Source organism: Oreochromis niloticus, linkage group LG18 (assembly GCF_001858045.2).
Source record: "Oreochromis niloticus isolate F11D_XX linkage group LG18, O_niloticus_UMD_NMBU, whole genome shotgun sequence".
NCBI classification, from domain to species: Eukaryota; Metazoa; Chordata; class Actinopteri; order Cichliformes; family Cichlidae; genus Oreochromis; species Oreochromis niloticus.
In genome coordinates, this window is record NC_031982.2 from 369933 (window position 1) to 392462 (window position 22530).

The window sequence follows — 22530 nt, forward strand, 5'->3', positions numbered from 1 at the left end:
CTTACACTTAATTAAGATGATCACATGGCATGCAACGAAGAAAGCAGCTTACACTCAATTAACATGAAATGTAACGAGGAAGAACATGCTTATAGTCATATTCATGACATACGCATGACATCATTGGGATTTGTGACAGGAAAGAGAGAGAAGTGGGTCGTTTAAGCACTCGTGATAATAATGAAAATGTCTTAGTTTTGGTTATTTTCAGGAGCAAAGCAGACCTGGACCAATTCTCCAGATGCAGCAGTCGGAAGGAAATTATAGGTTAACAGCAATGGATAAGTTAAGGCAAGTTTCTGGTTGAATTGTTCACAGCATGATATGTCCATGAACCTGAAAAGCAAGCCCTAACACCTGGCTGAAGACCAGGAGGGCTGTTATTTAAGGTGGGAAATCAAAGTTTGGGTTAGTAATTCGGGGAAGGAGAAAAACTGACTGTTTAAGTGGAGAATTGTCAAGGAGTCTGAAATACTGCAAAGCAACATATGCAAAACCACACATACAAACAGAGAATGCACTAACCTTACAAAGACAAGCTCATGAAGATTAATGCATAGACACTGATTAAACCTGGCTAAGAACACAAGCATACGCAATGAAGATCAGCTTGCTACTTGTATGAGTGATAGAATGGTGTGAATGGTTAATAAAATAGACTTAAAGCTTGAGGTTGAAGTTGACTCAAAGGGGTTATATGACAGGGGAGTGAGTTATGGAAATTAACAGAAGAAAAGTGATTAAAGTAGTTTTAAAAGAGTGAGTTAGGAGTGCTTTTGCACTGATGGATAGAAGTAAGTGATTAGTATAGAAAGAAAATGAAAATAATTCAATAATGTGTTAAGGTTTAAACATGTATTTCTCTTGGCAAGTTGACTTGTTGAGATGAATCAGTATGCAAATTAGCTGGAGTGAGGGGTGACGAAGACACTTCCTGTGTGTCTGTGAGTCGGAGGCTTTCAGTTGAAGAAACAGAGCGGTGACTGGGGAGGATCATAGGCGAAATATATAATGGTAAAGTAACAGGATAATTGAGTACGGTGGGCTGGTCTGTTCAGAGGTGCAGATTTGGACAGGAAATTTATAATTTAGTGATGATACGTTGTTGAAATCGGTTTATATCTTATCCTGAATGAAAACATGGCAAAGTGAGGAAGGGAGACATTGTGCAAACGGTATTTGATCTTTTGACGAGGTCCAGGTTGTAGTGTACGGGTGAACTTTGAGATTGTTTCAGATTTTTGAGGCTGTTGTTTCTATTTCAAGAGAGGGAGTTTGATTAAATATGGATATGACTGAGAGGGGCCCGAAAGTTTGTAGTAGTGCACTCAGGAAAAACCTGTCAGGTGATTTTGTTTTGTACTTTGATGAGCTAATAATCAGCTCTCTTTTTTCTCATTTTTGCTCTAAGCAGGCCTGGAAGAGAGTGAACGGACGGCGCTGACAAAATTACCGAGTACGAAAATCAGGTGGGCTTTACAGATCATAATTGGCGGCGGAGGAGTCTACCGGTGGAGACCTGATTGGTTGTGAGTCTCTGTCTAAAAGGATTGTAGCGATTCAATCCAGTCAAATGTATAGCGAACTATTTTCCTAAAAAGGAAAACGAAATAAAACAAATGATTGAGCTCATTTTGCTGATGTGGAGCATCTGATGACGTGCGCAGAAGGCTGCAGATCAGCAAAAAATATCATGTGTGAATGTATGTGAGTGAATGTGAGTGACTGGACTAAGGTGGGGATGAATAAATATGGACAGACAATTTACCATGCCAGGAAGTGAAAGGGGATGGTTTCTTCTGTTTGTCTTGCTTTTGCCATGAGCAGGACGAGTGGGAGACTTAAATCTGGGGATGTTGATTTTGGGTTGCTGATGTTTGCTTTGAGAAAATTTCTTTTTACTGGGGTTAGATTATGGTATTACATTATATTGTTGGGAGAATGCTAAATGCTAAAAGGGAAACATTGTTTGATGAAACTCAAGTTACCATTAACTGAGGTAACACATGATTAATAACTGTTCTGTTTAAGTTTATTTTTGTCATGACACAGACTGGATCATAAAGGGGGAGTTGAGTATGAAATGTAAAGTACAGGTTTTGTTTCCAGGAAATTCCAAGGATACAGGCTCTGGATGGAGCGAGGAGTTTGAGAAGATTTGACATAATGATTAAATTGATTTTATTCCTTAAACACAGGTTTTCAGGGCTGGAGCAAAATACTGGAGAGGAGGATTGCTGAGCTGTTCTGAGAAATGATATGACTAACCTTTTTTTTCTCTTTTAATTTCCTAAGCTTGGGTGGAGCATTTTGAGTTTTTGCCACATGAGATGTGTCAAAAAAGAGAGGGATTTAAGATTTAATTTGTTTAATTTGAAATGGGTTTTAGTATGATTTTATAACTATTGGGGTTGTTTGATAATTTAGATATGGTAAAACTGGGGCAGAGATTGTTATTTTTAAAGAAAGGATTAAAATGAACTGAATTCGGTTTAGAAGATGAATTGCTGGTGTTGATAAGAAGTTGTACACCAAACTTAAAGGGAAACTGTGGGAATAAAGGATATGCTTTGGGGAAAAATAGTGAAGATTTTAGGAGTAGAAAATGTTTGGTTTCTTTTGACTTTTAGAATAAGTTGTTATAATGTAGGCTTTAGAACTGCTTTAAAAGTGTCACTGACCCAAATGAATAGCATTGAAGATTATATACATAGAAATGATTTTATACACATTGCATTTTGTGCCTTTAAAGGAGTTGTGGCTCAGAGAGTCGTCTCTTGAGGGTCAAAAACTTTTGGTTAGCGTTAACAGTGTTGGGGAGTAACGGAATACATGTACCGCCGTTACGTATTTAGAATACAAAATATGAGTAACTGTTTTCCGTTACAGTTATCGTTTAAAAAGGTGGTATTCAGAATACAGTTACTTTGGTGAAATAAATGGATTACACGGCGGTACTTCCCTGTTTCATATTATCGCGGGTCAGGACTGTTTGGGTTTGTTTGACAGCTACGTTCTGTTGTTCCACTTCTGCAATATTGTTGTTACGAATTGCTGTTTCTGTGGCTGTGATCAGCTCCACTAGAGGGATTTGTCTCGGTGTGACGGCAAAATTCAACCCTTTAGCAAGGATGTTTTTCTCTGTTTGGGTGAGCTGTCTGTCAGACAAATTCTTCACCCACTTGTCCACATCCTCCATGTCGCATCCTTGTCTCTTCTGGCCACTGAGGACACTCTCCGTATTTTGTGGTGGTTTCCGACGTACAAAAAGTAAGTCAAACTTCCTTTGTTGCCTGGTCTTAGACTTCTTGTGCTGTGCTAGACGAGCCTTCTCAGTGAAGTCAAACACCTTTTTAAGAGTATTCTCATCTAAAAGCATAGTCAGTCTCCGTCGGATCCACTCCTCTTGAGATTTTAGCATGTCGATGGTAAAATTTGTCTGCCGTCATGGGAATTTGCATAATTATGATTAAGGAACTGACCTCACAGCCCATTGTTCCTTCATTGGGCTGGTTTCAGTCATTATGCAAATGTACTGTTTATAAGGTTTGGGGAAACCTGCAGTCAGCTGAGACTGAAGAAGTCACTTGGATGAGTGGCGAAACGTTTCTCCCACAAAACGCTACGTCCAGATGAACAGATTCAACTTTTGGAGAGGAACATATGTAGTTGTAAATGTAAATATCAGTGATACTTGTCTTGTCAAAGGGAATAAAATAATGAAAACGTTAACTTACACACTCATTTAGGGAGGATCTTGACACTGCACAGAGGAGGCACCGTCAGTCTGACAATGATGGTGATCTCCAGGGATGTTTTCCTGCAGCAACATTCCTGCCGACTGGCCATATGATCCAGAGTAGTTGGTTTGTAAGGAACAGAAAGGTGTATATGTTAGGTAGTGTGCACTTAGAGCTGGTCGTAAGAAACAAACACATCCTGTAATAAACTGAATGCCTTTAGTAGTGCTGCTGCAAATATAAAGCCCTTCTATCATGTGTGGTTTCAAAGAAGGTGTTTTGGAGGCTCAGTCACAGAAACTGTGCAGTCTGTTCAGTCAGCTCTGAAGGGGATGGATCACAGAGGGAAACACCTGAGTACAGACATTAAAATACACTCAAAATAACACTCCTAAGGTCAAGTGAAAACACAATTAAAACGCTTTACAAAGAATTAATACATGTTTTCATGGAAATAATGTCATTAACCCTTTTTGTTGTGAGTAAATCTCACCGACTGCTTGTGGGACAAGTTAGAAGGACTTATCACAGAATCTCTCCTGTGCTCCAGATGTGAAGTCTCACACTCGGATCGTGCAGCGATGAAGATGGTGATGATGAAGCCTCTCTGATCTGTGGCATTACAGTTTCTGGCTGCTATGTGCTTCACACTGTTGGATTTTACATGTGAAGCTTGGAGAAGACACAGGAGGACTGTGTCTCTCTTAACAACAACAAAAAAACAACAAGAAAAAAACAAAAAAAAGAAGCCTAGCAACCTCCCACCTACCCACTCCACTCAACTCCCCAGCCTCACACCATCCAATGTCTATACAAATGTAGGGTATCAGCTGGTAACAGAAAGCAAGTGTAACATATGTAGTACATGTGTGACACTGCTGAAACATTTCTGTCCAGAAATGTGCAGTTATCAGCCAGTGCATTTATCAACCCAGACCCACCCTGATAAATGCACCGGCTGATAACTTTTTTTAATATTATGTTTAATTGTATTACATACATCATTTTGTTTTGTATGTCATAAAAAAATAACATAAAAATCTTAAGTCATATTTTACAGCTTCTTTCTGAAAAGGACTTAAATTAATTCAACAAATGTTTTCTTCAAAATAGTATAAAAATCATTTTAAAAAGAGACGTTTGCAATGTTTTAAGGTGTTAATAATCTGATCCTGTCATGTGTCTGTTCAACTTTAGTTTCTGGCACAGACCCCATTCTTAAATGACAAATTAGAAAATAATAAACAAATAAAATTCAAATTAAAGTAGCTGTTTTTTGTTAAACACTTCATAGTAGAATAAATAAAGATAACTAAATTATAAGCAACATATAAAATACGTGAACAATTAACTTTTAAAACCACAATCCTGAACCTTTAAATTGTGTTGGTTTGTGTTGGCTTCTTAGAACAAGGCTGAACAGCTGTTTCTATCAATATGATAAAAGTTAGAATTGAAACATGACAAAAGCTCATAAAAACATATGTTTCATTGAAATATTTGTCCAAAAATATAATTGTATACTTTTGAAGAAGTTTAAAGTTTATAACAAACCAAAATCAATAACATTTTTGTAAATAGTATTTCAAAATAGAGGCACACATAAACTGGCTTAACTGTCATTATTGCTGTAATTAGTTGGGTTTTTTTTGTTTGGCTTTTTTTTAAAAAAGCAACCTTTAGTCTGTGTTGTTCTCTCAGAAACAAGGAAGAAGCTGTTGAACATTTATGTGTTGTGTGGGCAATCCTCTGGTCCACCCTCCCTCCCTCCCAGCCACAGTGAGACTGGGGCAGCCTGGCAGGATGTTGAAGCCTGGCTGCAGAGAGGATATGCCTGCACTGTTCATTTTAAACTGCTATATTTGATTTTTCTGACATTCATAGATTACTGTAAGTGAATTTTAGATTATCTGTAATAAATAAAATTGTCATCTTTTACTGATATTATTACTTAATTCATTTAATTGTATTTTATGTAAAAAATTCAAACATTATACTGCAATGCAGGGCGTTTTTTCTTAAGTCAACTTTCAAATATCGCTCTACTTTCTTAAGTCATTCAGAAATATAAAAATTACTTACTGTATTCAAAGATCTAGATCATGAATCATCACAGGACAATACACAGTATACAGGGTCATGGTAACTATGGTAGGTCTTCATGACTCCAGAATGGAGACATCGCTCTGGCTGAGAAATGAAAATAAGGTCAAGCAGTGTGTTCTTCTCTGTGGTAGGGGCAATGATGACCTGTGCGTATCCCCTAGACTCAAACAGCTCCAGGATTGGTTTGTTTGCACTGGATAAAACATTCTCATTAAAATCACCACACACTATGATGGGATGACAGTCCATGATCTCTAATGAGTCTAATAGGCTTACCAGGTTTTTCAGGAATGGCCTCAGAGTGTAGTCTGGAGGTCTGTATACAACTGCAATCAGAGCACTGACTGGTGCTTCAAGCTTTAAAGCCAGAAATTCAAGGTCAGTTACATTATGGATGTACTGTTTTTCATGCACTTGAATGTCACTCTTCACATAAACAGCAACTCCACCACCACTTTTGTTTGCCATCTGGGGAAAGTTTGTGTAGGACAGGTGTCTGTTGCGTTTGAACAAATTGTAATTTTCCAAGTGGAGACTCTCTGCGACAAAAGAGCCCTGCAGGTGTGTTTCTGTTAGGCACAAAACATCTGCTAGACACAATTCATGGTGACTCTTAATGTCATTAATGTGAGCTGGCAGTCCCTCTGTGTTATGATGAACAATGGTGAAAACGTCTGACCTGCTCAGTGTTTGTCTCACGTGTAGAAGAGGCATCATGTCATCAAGGTTGGCTTGTCTCATGTTCTCAAGCGCTGCAGTGATTTCTGGGTTGGTGAATATTTTTTTCTCCTCCATATCAAGAAGATACAGTCCACTGAGAGACGTCACTCTACTGACAGCTACGTAGGCCATGCCGGGCTCAAAAATGCTCTTAAGAGAGACAACAGCTGATGTGGTTGTCATACCCTGTACCTTGTGTATTGTACATGCAAAGGCCAGCTTCACTGGGAACTGTCTTCGTACCACTCCTTTCTGCTTTAGATTCTCCTCTGCTCTCTCAATGTACACCATGTCGTCTGCTGGTGTGCGGTTATTCTTTCCAGATGTCTCATTATCCATTTTAAGTCCAAGCTTGATGATGTGTTGGTCATTTTCAGAGTAAACTACTCTAAGTAGTTTTCCAAAAGCTCCATTAACCAAACCATTTTGTATGTCAGTGTTTCTGGTGAGCATGACACGAGCTCCTTCTGCAACTTTCAGTGTGTCTGGTAACTCGTTTTTACCTCCTTTGAATGGTCTGTCTTGAAGTGCCATTCTGCCAGTTCTAGGATCCTTTCTATAATCATCTGCATGGATGTCAATGATATGAGTATGGAGCAGAGCCAGTGTTGCAGAGTTGTGTGCATCCACTTGTTTATTAGTTGCAAAAATGTGCAACGCATCAGTCGGACAAAGGGCTGGTTCAGTTATGGCCTGTGACAACAAATTTCTATCTGCTTCGCAAAGCTCATCCAACTTTCCTTTCACACGAATTCTGTTCAGCATCTCAGCAAAGACAACATCATCTTTCTGACGCATAATCTCAGTCAGAGTGATCATCTGAAAATGCTCCCGCCACAGGTCGATCTCAGACGGGTCGTGCACACAGAGCGGTTTAGACTGTCGCACTGGGGGTAGCTGATAGAAGTCTCCAACAGCAATGACTGACATGCCTCCAAAGGGTCTCCGAGTCCCTTTGATCTGTTTGAGTCTTGCATCTACATATGCAAAGAGATGTCTTGACACCATAGACACTTCGTCAATGACGATTATTTCAGCATTCAAAAGTTCTGATCTGACTTCATCCAGCTGATTGCCAAGTCCCTGAATGGGAGGTTTTAAGCTTCTAGGGAGCTTGAGTAGGGAATGCAGTGTTGTTCCAGAAATGTTAAATGCTGCAGTCCCAGTGAAAGCAGTTAACAGGACAGTGGGTTTTGATATGTCAACGTCGTCTGCAAATCTGGGCACTTTGCTCAGTATCTTAGATGCTTCTGAGTAGATGCATTTGATAAGATGTGATTTTCCTGTTCCAGCACCACCATTAATATAAAAGAAAAACTGCTCTGGATTTAGAGCACAGACTCTTTTAATGCACCAGTCTCTAACTGCATAAAATATGCAGGCTTGCTTCTTATTCAGATTCTGAAACATCTGACGTAACAATGTGGGATCAATAGCAGGGGGTTCCCTGATGGCTCTGACTTCTGTTGAAGCATCAGCCTGACGGCTGTAGTCGGGCACATCTTCCTGTTCATTTTCATTGTCTCGCTCTCTTTCTTGTTCGACAAGTGGCAACCTTACGAGATCTGATTCAGGTGCCAGATTACACCATTCATCAGTCACACCTCTGTTCTGCTCATATTCCTCAACAGCGCTCTCGAGCTCCTCGCTGTTTTTCTCATATTTTTCTCTGTTTCTTTTTACAATGTGTTGCACGTACTCAAGACGGTCAGTACCTGGTAGCTGTACACAGCCAGCACCATAGAAAGCCTGATAGGTTGGCAAAGATGGTGTTTTCAGTTCATGGTCTGAACGATGAGGAAGGTACAGTTTAAGCAGTCTTCCGTAATATTGCTCTGGATGTTTTTCTTGTGAGCAGCGGTGAAATCTGATGATAGCAGGCTTATCGTTTTTGCGCCTTTGCACAAATCCCATCACATTGAGAAGGGGCAAAACATCTTTACCTTTTGTCTGTTGGCCATAGACAATCCTGCAAGTAGCAGCAAAGTCTGCCATGCACATCTCCTCATACTCTGGTGTTTCAGGTCTGGCTTTGTATTTGTCATTCAAAGATGTCATCCAAACATTGGAAGACTCAGGTGTTGTGTTGTCCAGAACTGACAGGGGACAACTCATTTTCACTGGATTATCATCAGTTGGTATGAATATTACAGCACGTGAACATTGCTTCATGTGAAGACCACATGCACGAGCAACACACTCCTGTGCACTGATCTCTCGCTTCTTTGAATATGCCTGCATGACGGCTCTCATTTCATCGCACTCATTTACACTGTCCTTATGGGAGTTCTCAATGACAGTTTTCAGGTACTCAGAAAGCCCGCCCTCTTTTTTTGATATATATTTCATTAAATAATTTGCAGCTCCGAAAGCATCTAGAACAAAGCTTATGTCGATATTACTGTTCCAGGCTTCAAGCAGATGTGGATTATAGCCATTTATCCAAGAGTCTTTTGGATCACACTTTAGTATGATCGTACTCCTTGTGTTCATTTTATTCAGGTATCGCTCATATTCTGCATGTGTCAACTTGCATCGAGCCAAGAGCTGCTCTAAACTCATGGAAGCAGTTTCAGGTTCATTCAGTAGCTGGTTCAGTGGTCTGAGCTTGTTCTTTGCTGTTTCTACCTCCAGTTCATCATCCTCACTGGGTCTTGTGATCATTGTCTCATTGCAGGGTGGTTCGGGTGCCGTTTTGGTTTTCCCAGAGCTTAAACTCCTAAAGCACGTCTTTGTGTGGTTCTTACTGTGGCTCTGCGGGAGATAAGAGTAAATCTCTGAATAATGCTTCAACTCTCTTGTCAAACATGCGCATTGTTGTGACAGGATTGCTTCTCAGGATGTCACACTTTGCTGACCAGTCGAGCCCTTCAAAATTCACTTGTTCACCTTGCTGCCTTGTTATTGCCTCAATCACTTCAGGCCAGCGCATTTCAGCAGCTGAGAATGTGCAAAAGAACGTGGGAGTTCCCAACTGTCTGATCATGGCAAAAAGATCTCTTGTTGTTTTCTCCCAATAGGCTGGGGTTCCTCTCAGAGGCTGCATGAATCTCACTGCATCTTTATTTCGCACCAGTTTCTCCACCTCATGTTTATCTTGTAACATGCCTGAGATTATTTTTCTCCCATCTCTGGTCAGAGGCTTTGCCTTTCTTAACTGGATTGTCATGCTGGAAGTAGCCAAGTGTATTTCAGTCACAAACTGTGCAAAGAACAAATAGTTTGTGTCTTTGGCAAAACGATCATCAATGCAGAAAAGTCTTGATTTGAAATACCCACTGGGGGATACTTTGATCAGCCTTCTTTCATCCAGTGTGTTTTGGCCTGTAGGAAACTGCACAGGGAAGGCCATGGCCTCCAGTTTAGGTGTTTTGAAAAAACTTATTGGATTGTTTCTCTCTGCAGGAGCAACAGAGTAGATTCCTTCACTGAAACATAATATCTCCTCAGCCACATCAGGGGGCTGCAAACAGGACTCGAGTGCAAAACCACCATTAGTCAGTCCATCTGCTTGCTCTGAATCATCTCTCATCTGCTCATGTGGTTGTTCACCATCACAGGGTAACATGTCAATATTCTGTTCATTTTTATTTTGTGCTTCACTCAGTGCATTTTTCTCACAGTTGTCAATTTCCATTAAATCAGCCTCATCATAATCGCCCTCATTCATGTTTTCATCATCATCATCCTCCTCCTCATCTTCATCAGGAAGAGTTGGATCACACAGCTCAGCATCATCTCTGATGCTCACATCCTTATACTGTGGATGAATCTGCTTGAGTTTATGCAGTGCTTGCACAAGTTTAGACCAGCTTACAGTCTGAAACAGCTGATGACCTTTGTAAGACAAGCGTCTCTTCAGTTTTACTCTCATCACCTGAGAATTAATTCTCAATCGAGGCAATGCTTCAACAGTTTCCTGTACCTCTGATGGGACACAGACCACATTTCCTCTAATTGCTCTCTGTCTGCCTTTGGGAAGAGGAATAATCTTGGCAAATGGTATGCACTTGGCTATGAGATGTCTCTCCAGTATGTTGAGATCAGACAGTTCAGGTGGAATATCAGCAAGCTCCAGTTTATTGGCAGCAGCAAGTGCTGGCATGGATCCATTTTTAAGATGATTGTGGCAGGTGTGACAAATCCACTCTCTCTTTCTCTCATCAGGCACATTGCACTGCTCATTTCTGCAGTTTTCATCACAAACATGAACAAACTTCCCTGTCAAACATGTTGCAACCACATGTGGGTTTTTGACATAATTTGACGTTGTGCAGGGTCGCACTTGGTTCGGAAATGAAGCCTTGAAGCATACTGTACATGGGTATGATGGTCCAACTTTGATTTGTGATTTGAACACAGATATGGCCTCATTGATCACACTGTTGTCACTCTCTTGGGTTTGTCTGTATTTCCTTTTTATTTTCATGGCACATCTCATGTTGTGCATAATCCTGAATGCAAGATTACTTTGATACCTGTCTCGCATTAGTTGTTTCATCAGTTGTTTGTGTCTTCGTCTGAATGTGTTGTCACGTGCATAACGCTGAGTAACTCGAGATCTCTGTCTCTCTCTGAATTCTGGGCTTTCTCGATACCTTTTAGTGATGTAGTTTTTTTGTTTTTGTCTAAATTCAGCATTTTCATTATAACGTCTTTTAACATATTGTTGTTGTTTCTGTCTAACTTTAGCATTTTCAGAAAAATATGTCTTAATATATTCTTGTTTTTTCTGTCTGAATTCATCATTCTCACAGTAACGTCTTTTCATATACTGTTGTTGTTTCTGTCTGACTTCAGGATTGTTTTTATATTCCTTACTTGTGCAAGTTTTTTTCTTTTCTTTGTAATCTTTATTTGAAGCGTATTTTTGTCATTCTTTCTTTTTTTGATTTTCCTTTCTCTGATTTCTGGGTTTCTCTGATGCCATTAATCTTCTTTTCATTTTGCGCCTTTGCTGTTTATTAACTTTTGTCAGTTTACAGATTTTCTGAAAAACTTCATTAGAAAGATCACAGGAAGAAATATTTTTTATTGCAGCATTTGATTGACATGAAAAAGCATCATTTGATGAAAGGTAATTAAACTCACTGGATGGTTCTTCAGTTGGTATATTAGTAAATTCATTCCGAGGAGCTTCATGTGATGTGAACTGAGTCATACAGACTTCTTGTTGTTTCACCAGTGGTGTACAAATAGACATTTGAGAGATCTCAGTAAGATCAGCGGTTGTGTTTCTCCTTGTAGTAGAGGAGTTTGCTTCATCAACTGTTATATCAAAGTGAGTAGGTGCCACAGCAGTGGCAGCTGTTGGTCTGCAGACTGTGTCTGTGATAGTATCAATCAGGTTGACTGTGCTCATGTAAAACTGCACAGGCTTCAGCTCATAGGTACAAGAGGGTGATATCTCCATCATTTCATAAGAATCTTGGAGCCTCTTAATCATGTCACTGAGGAGTGTGAATTTCAGCATCACTGCTGTACCACAATTACGTGACAGTAGTGGTAGAGGAAGACCACTGGGTGTTCTGGAGTGTGGATCAAAGAAACCATATCTGCCTGATGTGGATCTGAACACTGCGATACACAATCCACTCATAATCAGTAAGGCATACTGCACATCTGACAACAGGCAACTCAGTCCTGCTTCTAAGCTGAGAAAGGTATCTACTGCTTCCTCTGGAGGTTCTTCAAATGTCCCATACCGGGAAGGCTGTGTCATGTCGACATGATACATAGACCTGCGAGCATCAACTTTGTCTGGCAGCTCATCGGTTGCCAAATGAATACTCTTGGGGAATCTTTTCTTGGCCTCTTTGTACATCACATCACCTTTATCCAAGACCAGATTAAGGTCAGCTGTAGTCATGTTTTCATTCTCATGAAGGAAAGCAAGAAATGTGAGTTACATGTGCACTGACTGTTTCTGGAGTCTCCATATTTGGGATGAGCCTGGCTGTGAGATGCACAGACATGTGTTACAGAGGGCTGGTTTTCAAAGTTCACTCTTTCTGCATTAGACGGTCCTGCCACATCACTGTGACAGCCTCTTTTCAAAAAATCAGCATAACCCACCTGTGGGGCACTTGACACCTCATGTTGGTCTCTATGGTATACCTGATGTTCATTAAATTCATGCTGCAGTCCAATCTTTACAGCATCAGCATAGGATATCTGTTGTACATGTGCAGGAACATGTCGACCTGCCTGTTTAACACTGTCAGCATTGGTCTTTGCAGACACACTGTCTTCTGCAGAGCTCTGAGGAAAATCATACTCAGGTTTTTCAAATGTTGGTACTTTGTGAAACTCATGGAACTTCTTCCAGCGTTGTTTTGCAGCTTGTGACTTTTTCTGCTTCTTTGGCATTTTTACACACCTTTAAGTGTTTCTCTTAGTCTTTAGAAAATGTATTCAAAAAATAAGAGTGGCACACAGCAGATGTTTTCTTTGTCTTTATATTTCATTTTTTATTTCTCAGAAACAGATGTCTTTGTTTGACAGTTTGTTCTTCAGTCAAGAGAGTATTATGCGCTCTTTATTGGCTTGGCACAACTTGGCAGCAAGCCCAGAATGAAAAACAGGTAGAGAGAAAATTTAGAAGAGAGAACAGACAGAGCAGGAGAGACACGGCTTGGAAATCACAATCAAACCGTGAATTAGTTTTCTTTGTTCAGTTAGTTCTTAGGGTAGAGGCAATATATGCACTCTTTATTGCTTTAATGGCCCGGCATTTTTCAGCAGCAAGCCAAGAGTGAAAAACAGGTAGAGAGAAAATTTAGCAGAGAGAACAGACAAAGCAGGAGAGACACGGCTTGGAAATCACAAGCAAACCGTGAATTAGAGTTTTCTTTGTTTGTTCAGTTTGTTCTCAGGTTGAGGCAATATATGCACTCTTTATTGCTTTAATGGCCCGGCACTTTCAGCAGCAAGCCAAGAGTGAAAAACAGGTAGAGAGAAAATTTAGCAGAGAGAACAGACAGAGCAGGAGAGACACGGCTTGGAAATTACCATCAAACCGTAATAAGAGTTTTGGTTTGGCAACTGAGCAACAAACCACAGAGTGAAATACAGATGGAAAGAAGGTAGAGACAACAGGTGGAGCAGGACAGAGGATAGAGGGGATGGGGGGTTGGGATGTGAGAGAGAAGACTGGAGATCTCGTCCTTGTTCTTCTTCTGCACACAGAACAAAAATATGAAGAGAAAAATTAATCGGACTAAATTAATATCACATGGTAATTGTGTTTACAGCAACTGTAACAGAACAAAACAAATATTCAAGCTAAACTGTTGTTGGCTGCCATGTGCAAAAAGCTTTTGTGTACTTTTTTAAAAGAAAAAAATATAAGATTGTCAACTTGGAATTAAAGGAGTTTGAATATAAATTTTATTAAATTCAATAATAATATTTTTTGAATAAAAATATTTGATTGAAATCATTGTTTGATAATTTGACTTAGTCATTGTTCGTGATTGAATGAATCGTTAACTAATCACATGAAGTGTGACAACAAACATGTACGAAAAAAGATATTTTAGCCCAACTGTTAAGCTGCACATATGTGTATTTATTATAAAATTTTTCTTAAAAGATCTAAAACACAGTTAGAACCCATCACTTTACTGTTTACAATAGTCAGATTGTGTTTTTATTTTGGTCTACTTCTCTTAGAGTATGTCCATACCTGCCAGGCAAAGTACTGATGTCAGTCAGGTTCCTGAAAGTGTAAGAGGAAAAATAATATGTTAGTTGCCTGTATAGTATTATCATACAAGCATAACTACAGTCAGCAGGTTAATCATACAGTATTATAGCTTGCCAACTGAAACAGCAGCCATTTTATAATTCCAATTAACTTAAGTATTTCCAGTAGACTATAGACTGCTGCTAGCGTTAGCAACACTAGCATTGCTGCTAGCAGTGGCATTGTTGCTAGCACTAGCACTCTTACTGCTAAAACTGAGCCGCAGTGGCAATAATAAAACTCATTTGTTACTCTTGTCTCACTGACCACCAATAACTAGCACAGGGATATCACAGGAATACTCTTCTTGGCAGCTAATAACTGCTAAGGCTAGGGTTAGCATTGTCGCTAGCATTAGCATTGTCGCTAGCATTAGCATTGAAGCTACCGTTAGCATTGTCGCTAGCATTAGCATTGAAGCTAGCATTAGCAATGCTGCTAATAGTAAAACTTCATAAACCTTTATAAATAATAGCAAAGGTCGTTCTTTTTATCTCTTTCTTTATTCTTTGAACTCTGTTAACTTTAGAAGCAATTGCCTTCTGAGTTTAAATGTCAAAAATGGTTTTTTACCATCACAAAAAAAAAACAGTGTAGAACTCAGTGTATTGTACTTACCACAGCAGAGAGCAAAGCGGAATGAGGACAGTTGGCGCAGTGATGGGTAATAACAGATGAGGCGTTCAGGGGGTACTTGGAAATTTGAGCGTCACTTTGAACAGCAATTTATAACTAGAAATATTTGCATTTCCTGCGAAAATGCTGTGAGGATGCCTTAACGCTGAAGCTGTCTGCTGAAAAGATGAAAAAGATGAAAAGTTGCAAAAAGTTGTATGGTGGTGAAAAAAAAATGGCGTCCTGAGCAGGATTCGAGCCTGGCCCTCCTGGGCTCAAGGGAGCTACTCATCTCACTGAGCCAAAGTCATTCTCACAAAGAAGAGGTGGACAGACTGACAATTCTGCTGAAATTAGCAGAAGCTGCTTAGAATTGTGCTGATAAGAGGTGGAAAGGCTGAAAATTTTGCAGAAAAGAGGTGAATCAGCAGAATTTCTGCAGAAAAGAGGGAAAGAAGCAGAACGTTGAACTGAAAAGAGATGAATCAGCAGAATTTCTGCTCAAAAGAGTTTTTTCTGAAAACAGCTGAGATTTGTTTTAATAAGAGGTGAAAAGGCTGAACATTTTGCAGAAGAGGTGAATAAGCAGAATTTGGGCTGAAAAGAGTTGAAAATTCTGAAAATTCTGCTGAAAAGAGTTCAAATTCTGCTGAAAAGAGTTCAATCAGCAGAATTTTGCTGAAAAGGGGTGAAAAAGCTGAAATTTGTGTTGAAAAGAGTTAAAAAAGTTTAACTGTTAACTGAAAGAAATGTTGCCATAAGCAGGATTTGAACCCCGGCCTCCCAGTCTGAGAACGGATGCTAATCTCACTGAGCTAAAACACAGGTCATCCCGGCAAGGAAAATCAGTGAGGCCACTGATAATATGGCAAAAATGGGCAAAAAATATTGCAAAAAAAAATCAATATCTCAAAAAGTATAGAAGTTATGAGCACCAAAAGTCATAGCCATCATTAGCAGAAAGAGCAGAAATTTTTAAAGTTTGAATGGCGAAAATCGGATAAAAGCTGTGGGACTAGTTCCACGGCGAAAAACGTACGGAAGCAACTAGAATAATAAAGAACTAGAAAAATTTGCATTTCCTGCGAAAATGCTGTGTGGATGCCTTAACGCTGAAGCTGTCTGCTGAAAAGCTGAAAAAGACGAAAAGTTGCAAAAAGTTGTATGGTGGTGAAAAAAAAATTGTTGCCCTGAGCAGGATTCGAAACTGGCCCTCCTGGGCTTAAGGCGGCTATTCATCTCACTGACCCAAACTCACTCTCACAAGGAAAGAGATGGAGAGACTGACAATTATGGTGAAATGAGCAGAAACTGCTGAGAATTGTGCTGAGAAGAGGTGAAAAGGCTGAAAATTTTGCAGAAAAGAGGTGAATCAGCAGAATTTCTGCTGAAAAGAGGGAAAGAAGCAGAAAGTTGCGCTGAAAAGAGATGAATCAGCAGAATTTCTGCTGAAAAGAGGCAAAACAACCTGTTTCTGCTCAAATTCACCAATCAGAGGTACTGCCTCTGTCTGCTTCATCAGGTGGGTACTTGTATGTATTTCTGCCATGGAGCATTAACAAGAATCTGAGGTCCATATTAGAAAAGCTGCTAAAATCATAAAACTTGCGCTGAAAAGAGATGAATCAGCAGAGTTTCTGCTGAAAAGAGTTTTGTTTTTTTTTCTGAAAACAGCCAAAAAAGCTGGAATTTGTGCTGAAAAGGGGTGGAAAAAAAATGAAAATTTTGCTGAAAAGGGGTGAAGAAGCTAAAGCATACCAAATCACAGTATTTGTGCCAAAACATAGTGTTTCTGCCATATTGTGGTACTACTACATTACAACATGAATACGGATTAAAGATGAAAGAAACTGGCAACAAATTCCTCCACTACAAACCAGTCTGATACCACTTCTTTGCAGTGTTCACGTTTACTAAGGCACTACCCAAAAGGCGCCACAAGAGGGCACTCCAACACAACAGATGACCTATGTACACTGATGCACTTAGTAACAGTCAGCCTCCTTGAATTGGCAGAAATACTGTGATTTAGTAGTAATAATATAACATAACAGATATACTGTGATGTTGCAGACATAGTATGTTTTTGCACTACTCATTTGTAGTGAAAGAAATTAGCAATATAAATTACAGGTCTGTGATAGTGTATAAATTTGTAGTGAAAAAAAATGTTGACCAAGGTGGGATTGAACCCACGACCTTTGAGCTGCAGAGACGTGTCATTACTTATTCTGCTGAAATTATCAGAAGCTGCTGAGAATTGTGCTGATAAGAGGTGAAAAGGCTGAAAATTTTGCAGAAAAGAGGGAAAGAAGCAGAATGTTGCGCTGAAAAGAGGTGAATGAGCAGAATTTCTGCTGAAAAGAGGCAGAACAACCTGGTTCTGCTCAAATTCACCAATCAGAGGTACTGCCTCTGTCTGCTTCATCAGGCTGTGTACTTGTATGTATTTCTGCCATGTTAACAAGAATCTTAGGTCCATATTAGAAAAGCTGCTAAAATCATAAAACTTTGCAGAATTGTAATAAATTAGCAAAATAAATTACAGGTCTGTGATAGTGTATAAATTTGTAGTGAAAAAAAAAATGTTGAATAAGGTGGGATTAAACCCACGACCTTTGAGCTGCAGAGCCGTGTCATTACTGATTGCGCCACCTGGAAAAGGGGGTGGGGGGGTGTCTGAAAGACAGAGACTTGACCAGCAGTTGCTGAAAACAACTGAAAAAGCAGAATTATCTGCTAAAAAAGAGGTGTAGACGCGCTTGATGGAGATGGCTTTCTGTGTAAGGGTACACTGAAGAGTGTCAAGAAAGGAGAGTGCATGCAAGCGGGGAAGATGTGCAACAACTGTCACAGGTAGGACTCGAACCTCTGCCACCGGGTCTCACAGCAGCTGCTCAACCCTCTGAGCCAAATGAGGTCTGGTCACAAAGGGGGCGGGTGTCTAAAACACAGAGACTTGAGGAGTCAGAATTAGATCGCGGTGAGAGGCGAAAAACGCCGTTTTTTGGAGTTACAAAACGTCGTGTAACTCAAAAACTAGGAGGGCTAGCAGCATAATTCTTGTACTGGGTGAATCAGCGGACTTTGGTGTACTTTGTCTGCGATTTTCATTGCTCTTTGTAGCTCCGTCGCGGAGATATGACGAGAGAAGAAACGGGTTCATTTTCGGCGTTTGAAAACTGAGAGGAAGACAGATTTCCACCCCTCAAACAAACGTAATTCATTGCTCAACGGTAAGATAATTGTAAAAACTGCTTCCACTGTGAGTGTCAGCAGTGTCTGAAGATATATTGGCACAAGCCTCATGTCCTAACTTTGCTTTGTTAAAGAGATATGGCGATTTGAAAATGCCTCCCGTTACAGAATTTCAGCTCTGAATTTCAAAACCTCCCCATAGACTTTGAATGGGGAGTTGTCAGACCTTGTGTCACTCCGAGGCAAATTGCGAAAAAACGGTAAATCTCACAATAAAGATAGTGACATTGCCTGAAAGCCAGCAAAAATACCTACGTTTTGATGTATAATTTGTGGGGGTTGAGTGCAAATTGAGCCAGTAGCAAGAAGTTGTTTAGACATGAAGAGAAAATTCAGAACGGACCAGCACTCACTCTGACTTAATTGCATAGCAACCATAGCAACGCATGTATTTTCTGAAAAATCACAAAGCTGCAACTGAAAACTTAAAGAGAGATAAGATTAAAACGGTAGAAGATCTGAAAAAGCTGAATCAGACAGAAATAGCCCAATAATTTGAGAACATTTTAAAGTTTGAATGGAGTTTCTAGGTGAAAGTATGACAAAGTAGTTAAGTTTCAAAAACAAGCAAGTTTTAGCAGAATTTCTGAAGATTTCCATTCATTTCAATGGGACAAATTAAAGGAAAAAAGTGTAATATTTTAAAAAGTATAATAGTAATAAACACCAAAAGTCATAGCCATCATTAGCAGAAAGAGCAGAACAGTTTAGAGTTTGAACTGAGAAAATCGGCTGAAAACTGAGGGAGTAGATCCACGGCGAAAAACGTACGGAAGCAACTAGAATAATAAAGAATAAAGAGAAACAGGAACTCAATAGTGTGGAAGCCCTTTAGGGCATCCACACAATAAAGAGAAACAGGAAAACAATAGTGTGGATGCCTTGAGGCATCCACACAATAAAGAATAAAGAGAAACAGGAACTCAATAGTGCGGAAGCCCTTGTAGGGCATCCACACAATAATAAAGGATAAAGAATAAAGAGAAACAGGAACTCAATAGTGTGGAAGCCCTTTTAGGGCATCCACACAATAAAGAGAAACAGGAACTCAATAGTGTGGATGGTTAATCAGCATCCACACAATAAAGTAGGATAAAGAATAAAGAGAAACAGGAACTCAATAGTGTGGATGCCTTAAAGCATCCACACAAAGAATAAAGAGAAACAGGAACTCAATGGTGTGGATGCCTTAAAGCATCCACACAATAATAAAGAATAAAGAGAAACACGAACTCAATAGTGTGGATGCCTTAAAGCATCCACACAATAATAATAAAGAATAAAGAGAAACAGGATCTCAATAGTGTGGATGCCTCCAGCATCCACACAACTAGAAAAAGTTTGCATTTCCTGCGAAAATGCTGTGTGGATGCCGGAACGCTGAAGCTGTCTGCTGAAAATGACTGAAAAAGATGAAAAGCTGCAAAAATTGCATGGCATTAAAGAAACTGAAAAATTATGCTGAAAACAAGTGAAAAAACAGAAACTTTTGCTGAAAAGAGGTGAAAAGGCAAAGATTCTGCTTAAAAGGGGTACAGAAGTTCAAATTTGTACTGAAAAGAGGTGAAAGGGTTTCCTCTGAAATGAGCCGAAGATACTGAGATTTGTATTGATAAGAGGTGAAAGGCTGAAAATTCTGCTTAAAATAGGTGAATCAGCAGAATTTCTACTGAAAAGAGGTAAAGAAGTAGAACGTTGCACTGAAAACAGGTGAATCAGCAGAATGTCTGCTAAAAAAGAGATTTCTGTTGAAAACCTGAAAAAGCTGGGATTTGTGCTGAAAAGGGGTGGAAAAACTCACAATTCTGCTGAAACGGGGTGAAGAAGAGGTGTTGGGCTGTTGAGAACAGTTAAATAAGTTGAACTGATATGTTTGGGTACAAATACTATGATTTGGCAATAATACTGCGTTTTAGCACAAGTCCTGAGGTTTGATTGAAATACTATGATTTAGAAGAAATATTATGACTTTGTATAAATACAATGTTTTGGCACAAATACTATGATTTGGTTCGATTGCTATGATTTGAAACAAATACTATGATTTGGCAGAAATACTATTATTTAGTAGAAATACTATGATTTACCAGAAGTACAAAGTTTCTGCAAAAATACTATGATTTTGCAGAAATACTATGCCTTAGTAGTAATACTATAACATCACAGATATATGATGATTTTGCAGACATTCTGGTTTTACACAAATACTATAATGTGGCAGTATACTATGTTTTAGCACAAATACTATGATTTGGCACATATACTATATTCAGCACATATACTATAACAAAACAGAAAGTCTACGACTTAGTAGTAATACTATAACATAATAGATATACTATGATTTTGCAGACAGTCTATGTTTTTGCACAACTAGCACAAGATGGCAGAAATACTATGATTTGGCACAAGTACTATGATTTAGTACAAATACGATGATTTGGCAATAATACTGGGTTTTAGCACAACTACTGAGATTTGGGTGAAATACTATGATTTAGAAGAAATACTATGACTTCGTACAAATACAATGTTTTGGTTCGAATAATATGATTTGCAAAAAATACTATGATTTGGCACAAGTACCATGATTTCGTACAAATACTATGATTTCGCTCAAATACTATGAAATTGCAGTAATACTATGATTTTGAAGGAATACTATGATTTGGTAGAAATACTATGCCTCAGTAGTAATACTATAACATAGCAGATATAATGTGATTTCTGCAGACATAGTATGTTTTTGCACGAATACTACGATTTCGCTCAAATACTATGAAATTGCAGTAATACTATGATTTTGAAGGAATACTATGATTTAGTAGAAATACTATGCCTTAGTAGTAATACTATAACATAACAGATATACTGTGATTTTGCAGACATAGTATGTTTTTGCACAAATACTACAATTTGGCAGAAATACTATGTTTGGGCACAAATACTATGATTTGCTATTAATACTATGATTTGGCACATATACTATAATCAGCAGATATACTATAACATAACAGAAATTTTAATTGGGCACAAATAACATGATTTGGCACAAATCCCATGATTTGGCACAAATACGATGATATGGCAGAAATACTATGATTGGGTACAAATACTATGATTTGGCACAAATACTATCATTTAGCAGAAATACAACGTTTTAACATAAATAATATCTTTTGACAGAAATTTCTGCTAAAAGGTACTATTTCTGCTTTTTAGCAGAAATACTGTAATTTTGCATAAATACTATGATTTGGGATAAATACTATGATTTGGCAGATATACTATATTCAGCACATATACTATAACATAGCAGAAATACCTCCACCTACTAGTAATATTATAACATATCAGAAATGTCATGATTTGACACAAAAACCATGATTTGGCACAAATACCATGATTTGGCAAAAATACTATGATTTCCCAGAATTACTATGATTGAGCAGAAGTACTAAGATGTAGTAGAAGTACTTTGATTTAGCACAAATACTATTATGGAGGAGTAATACTTTAACATGGGAGAAATATTGATACACACACACATACACAGAGCCTAAAGGGAACAGTGGCTGTTAAGAGTCTGGGCTTGGTATATCTAGGTCAGTTAAATTAGCTGCACCTGCTGTAATCAGCCCTTACACACACAGACACAGAGAGAAGTATGAGTTTTCTTCAGTGTATTTCTCACATTCAGGATTCCCCTCGAACAAATGGCCATAATTTCCTAACCGTAGGGGCTAGAACGCTCATTCTGACACCGTTTGGTTCAGAAGAGATGGGGGAATCATCAGGTCTTCATAATTCAGAGATAAAATATAAATTATTGAAGATATATGACTTGTAATACACTGTAACTGAGTAGAGGCAAAGCAAAACTGCCTTGACTTGCCCTCAAACAACGTTTTGTAACTCTAAATCTATATGGAGCATCAAAATCATTCTTTCACCGTAAGAAACAGCAGGCTTTGGTGAACAGTCATGGAAATTTTCAGGTCTCTGTGGAAATCCATCAAAAAGATATGATGAGAGAAAAAAGTGCCGCATTTCCAGAGTTTGAAATCTGAAGAAATCTGAGCGAATGACGAATTTCCTACCCTAAAACAAGTGTAACTCATCTCAGAACGGTAATAGGTGAGAAAAAACTTCTTGAATTGTGAGCATCAGGAGTGTCTGAAGATATATTTGCACAAGCCTCAATTCTCCACTTTGTTTCGTTAAGGAGATATGACGATTTGAAAATGCCTCTCATTAGAGAAATCCAGCGGTGATTTTGAACAAACTCTCCATTGACTTTCTGTGGAGAGTTTTCAGACTTTGTGTTGCTCTGAGGAGATTTGC

General features: G+C 38.8%; 1 protein-coding gene and 1 long non-coding RNA gene across 2 annotated transcripts; both read right to left on the reverse strand.

Moving 5' to 3' along the window:
* Nucleotides 1-5444: 5444 nt before the first annotated feature.
* Nucleotides 5445-12435, reverse strand: LOC112842896 (uncharacterized). Its single transcript, XM_025900419.1, has 5 exons — nucleotides 12238-12435; nucleotides 10188-10326; nucleotides 9448-9506; nucleotides 6123-9320; nucleotides 5445-5930 (listed from the first exon to the last, which is right to left on the reverse strand). The coding sequence occupies exons 1-5, from the start codon at nucleotides 12433-12435 to the stop codon at nucleotides 5841-5843; spliced, it is 3684 nt and encodes a 1227-aa protein (XP_025756204.1). The 3' UTR covers nucleotides 5445-5840.
* A 580-nt stretch (nucleotides 12436-13015) lies between these two features.
* LOC102081799 (uncharacterized) lies at nucleotides 13016-15055 on the reverse strand. The gene is made up of 3 exons (XR_268487.4): nucleotides 14932-15055; nucleotides 14254-14286; nucleotides 13016-13744 (listed from the first exon to the last, which is right to left on the reverse strand). It is a non-coding gene; the product is annotated as an uncharacterized LOC102081799 (long non-coding RNA).
* Nucleotides 15056-22530: the final 7475 nt, after the last annotated feature.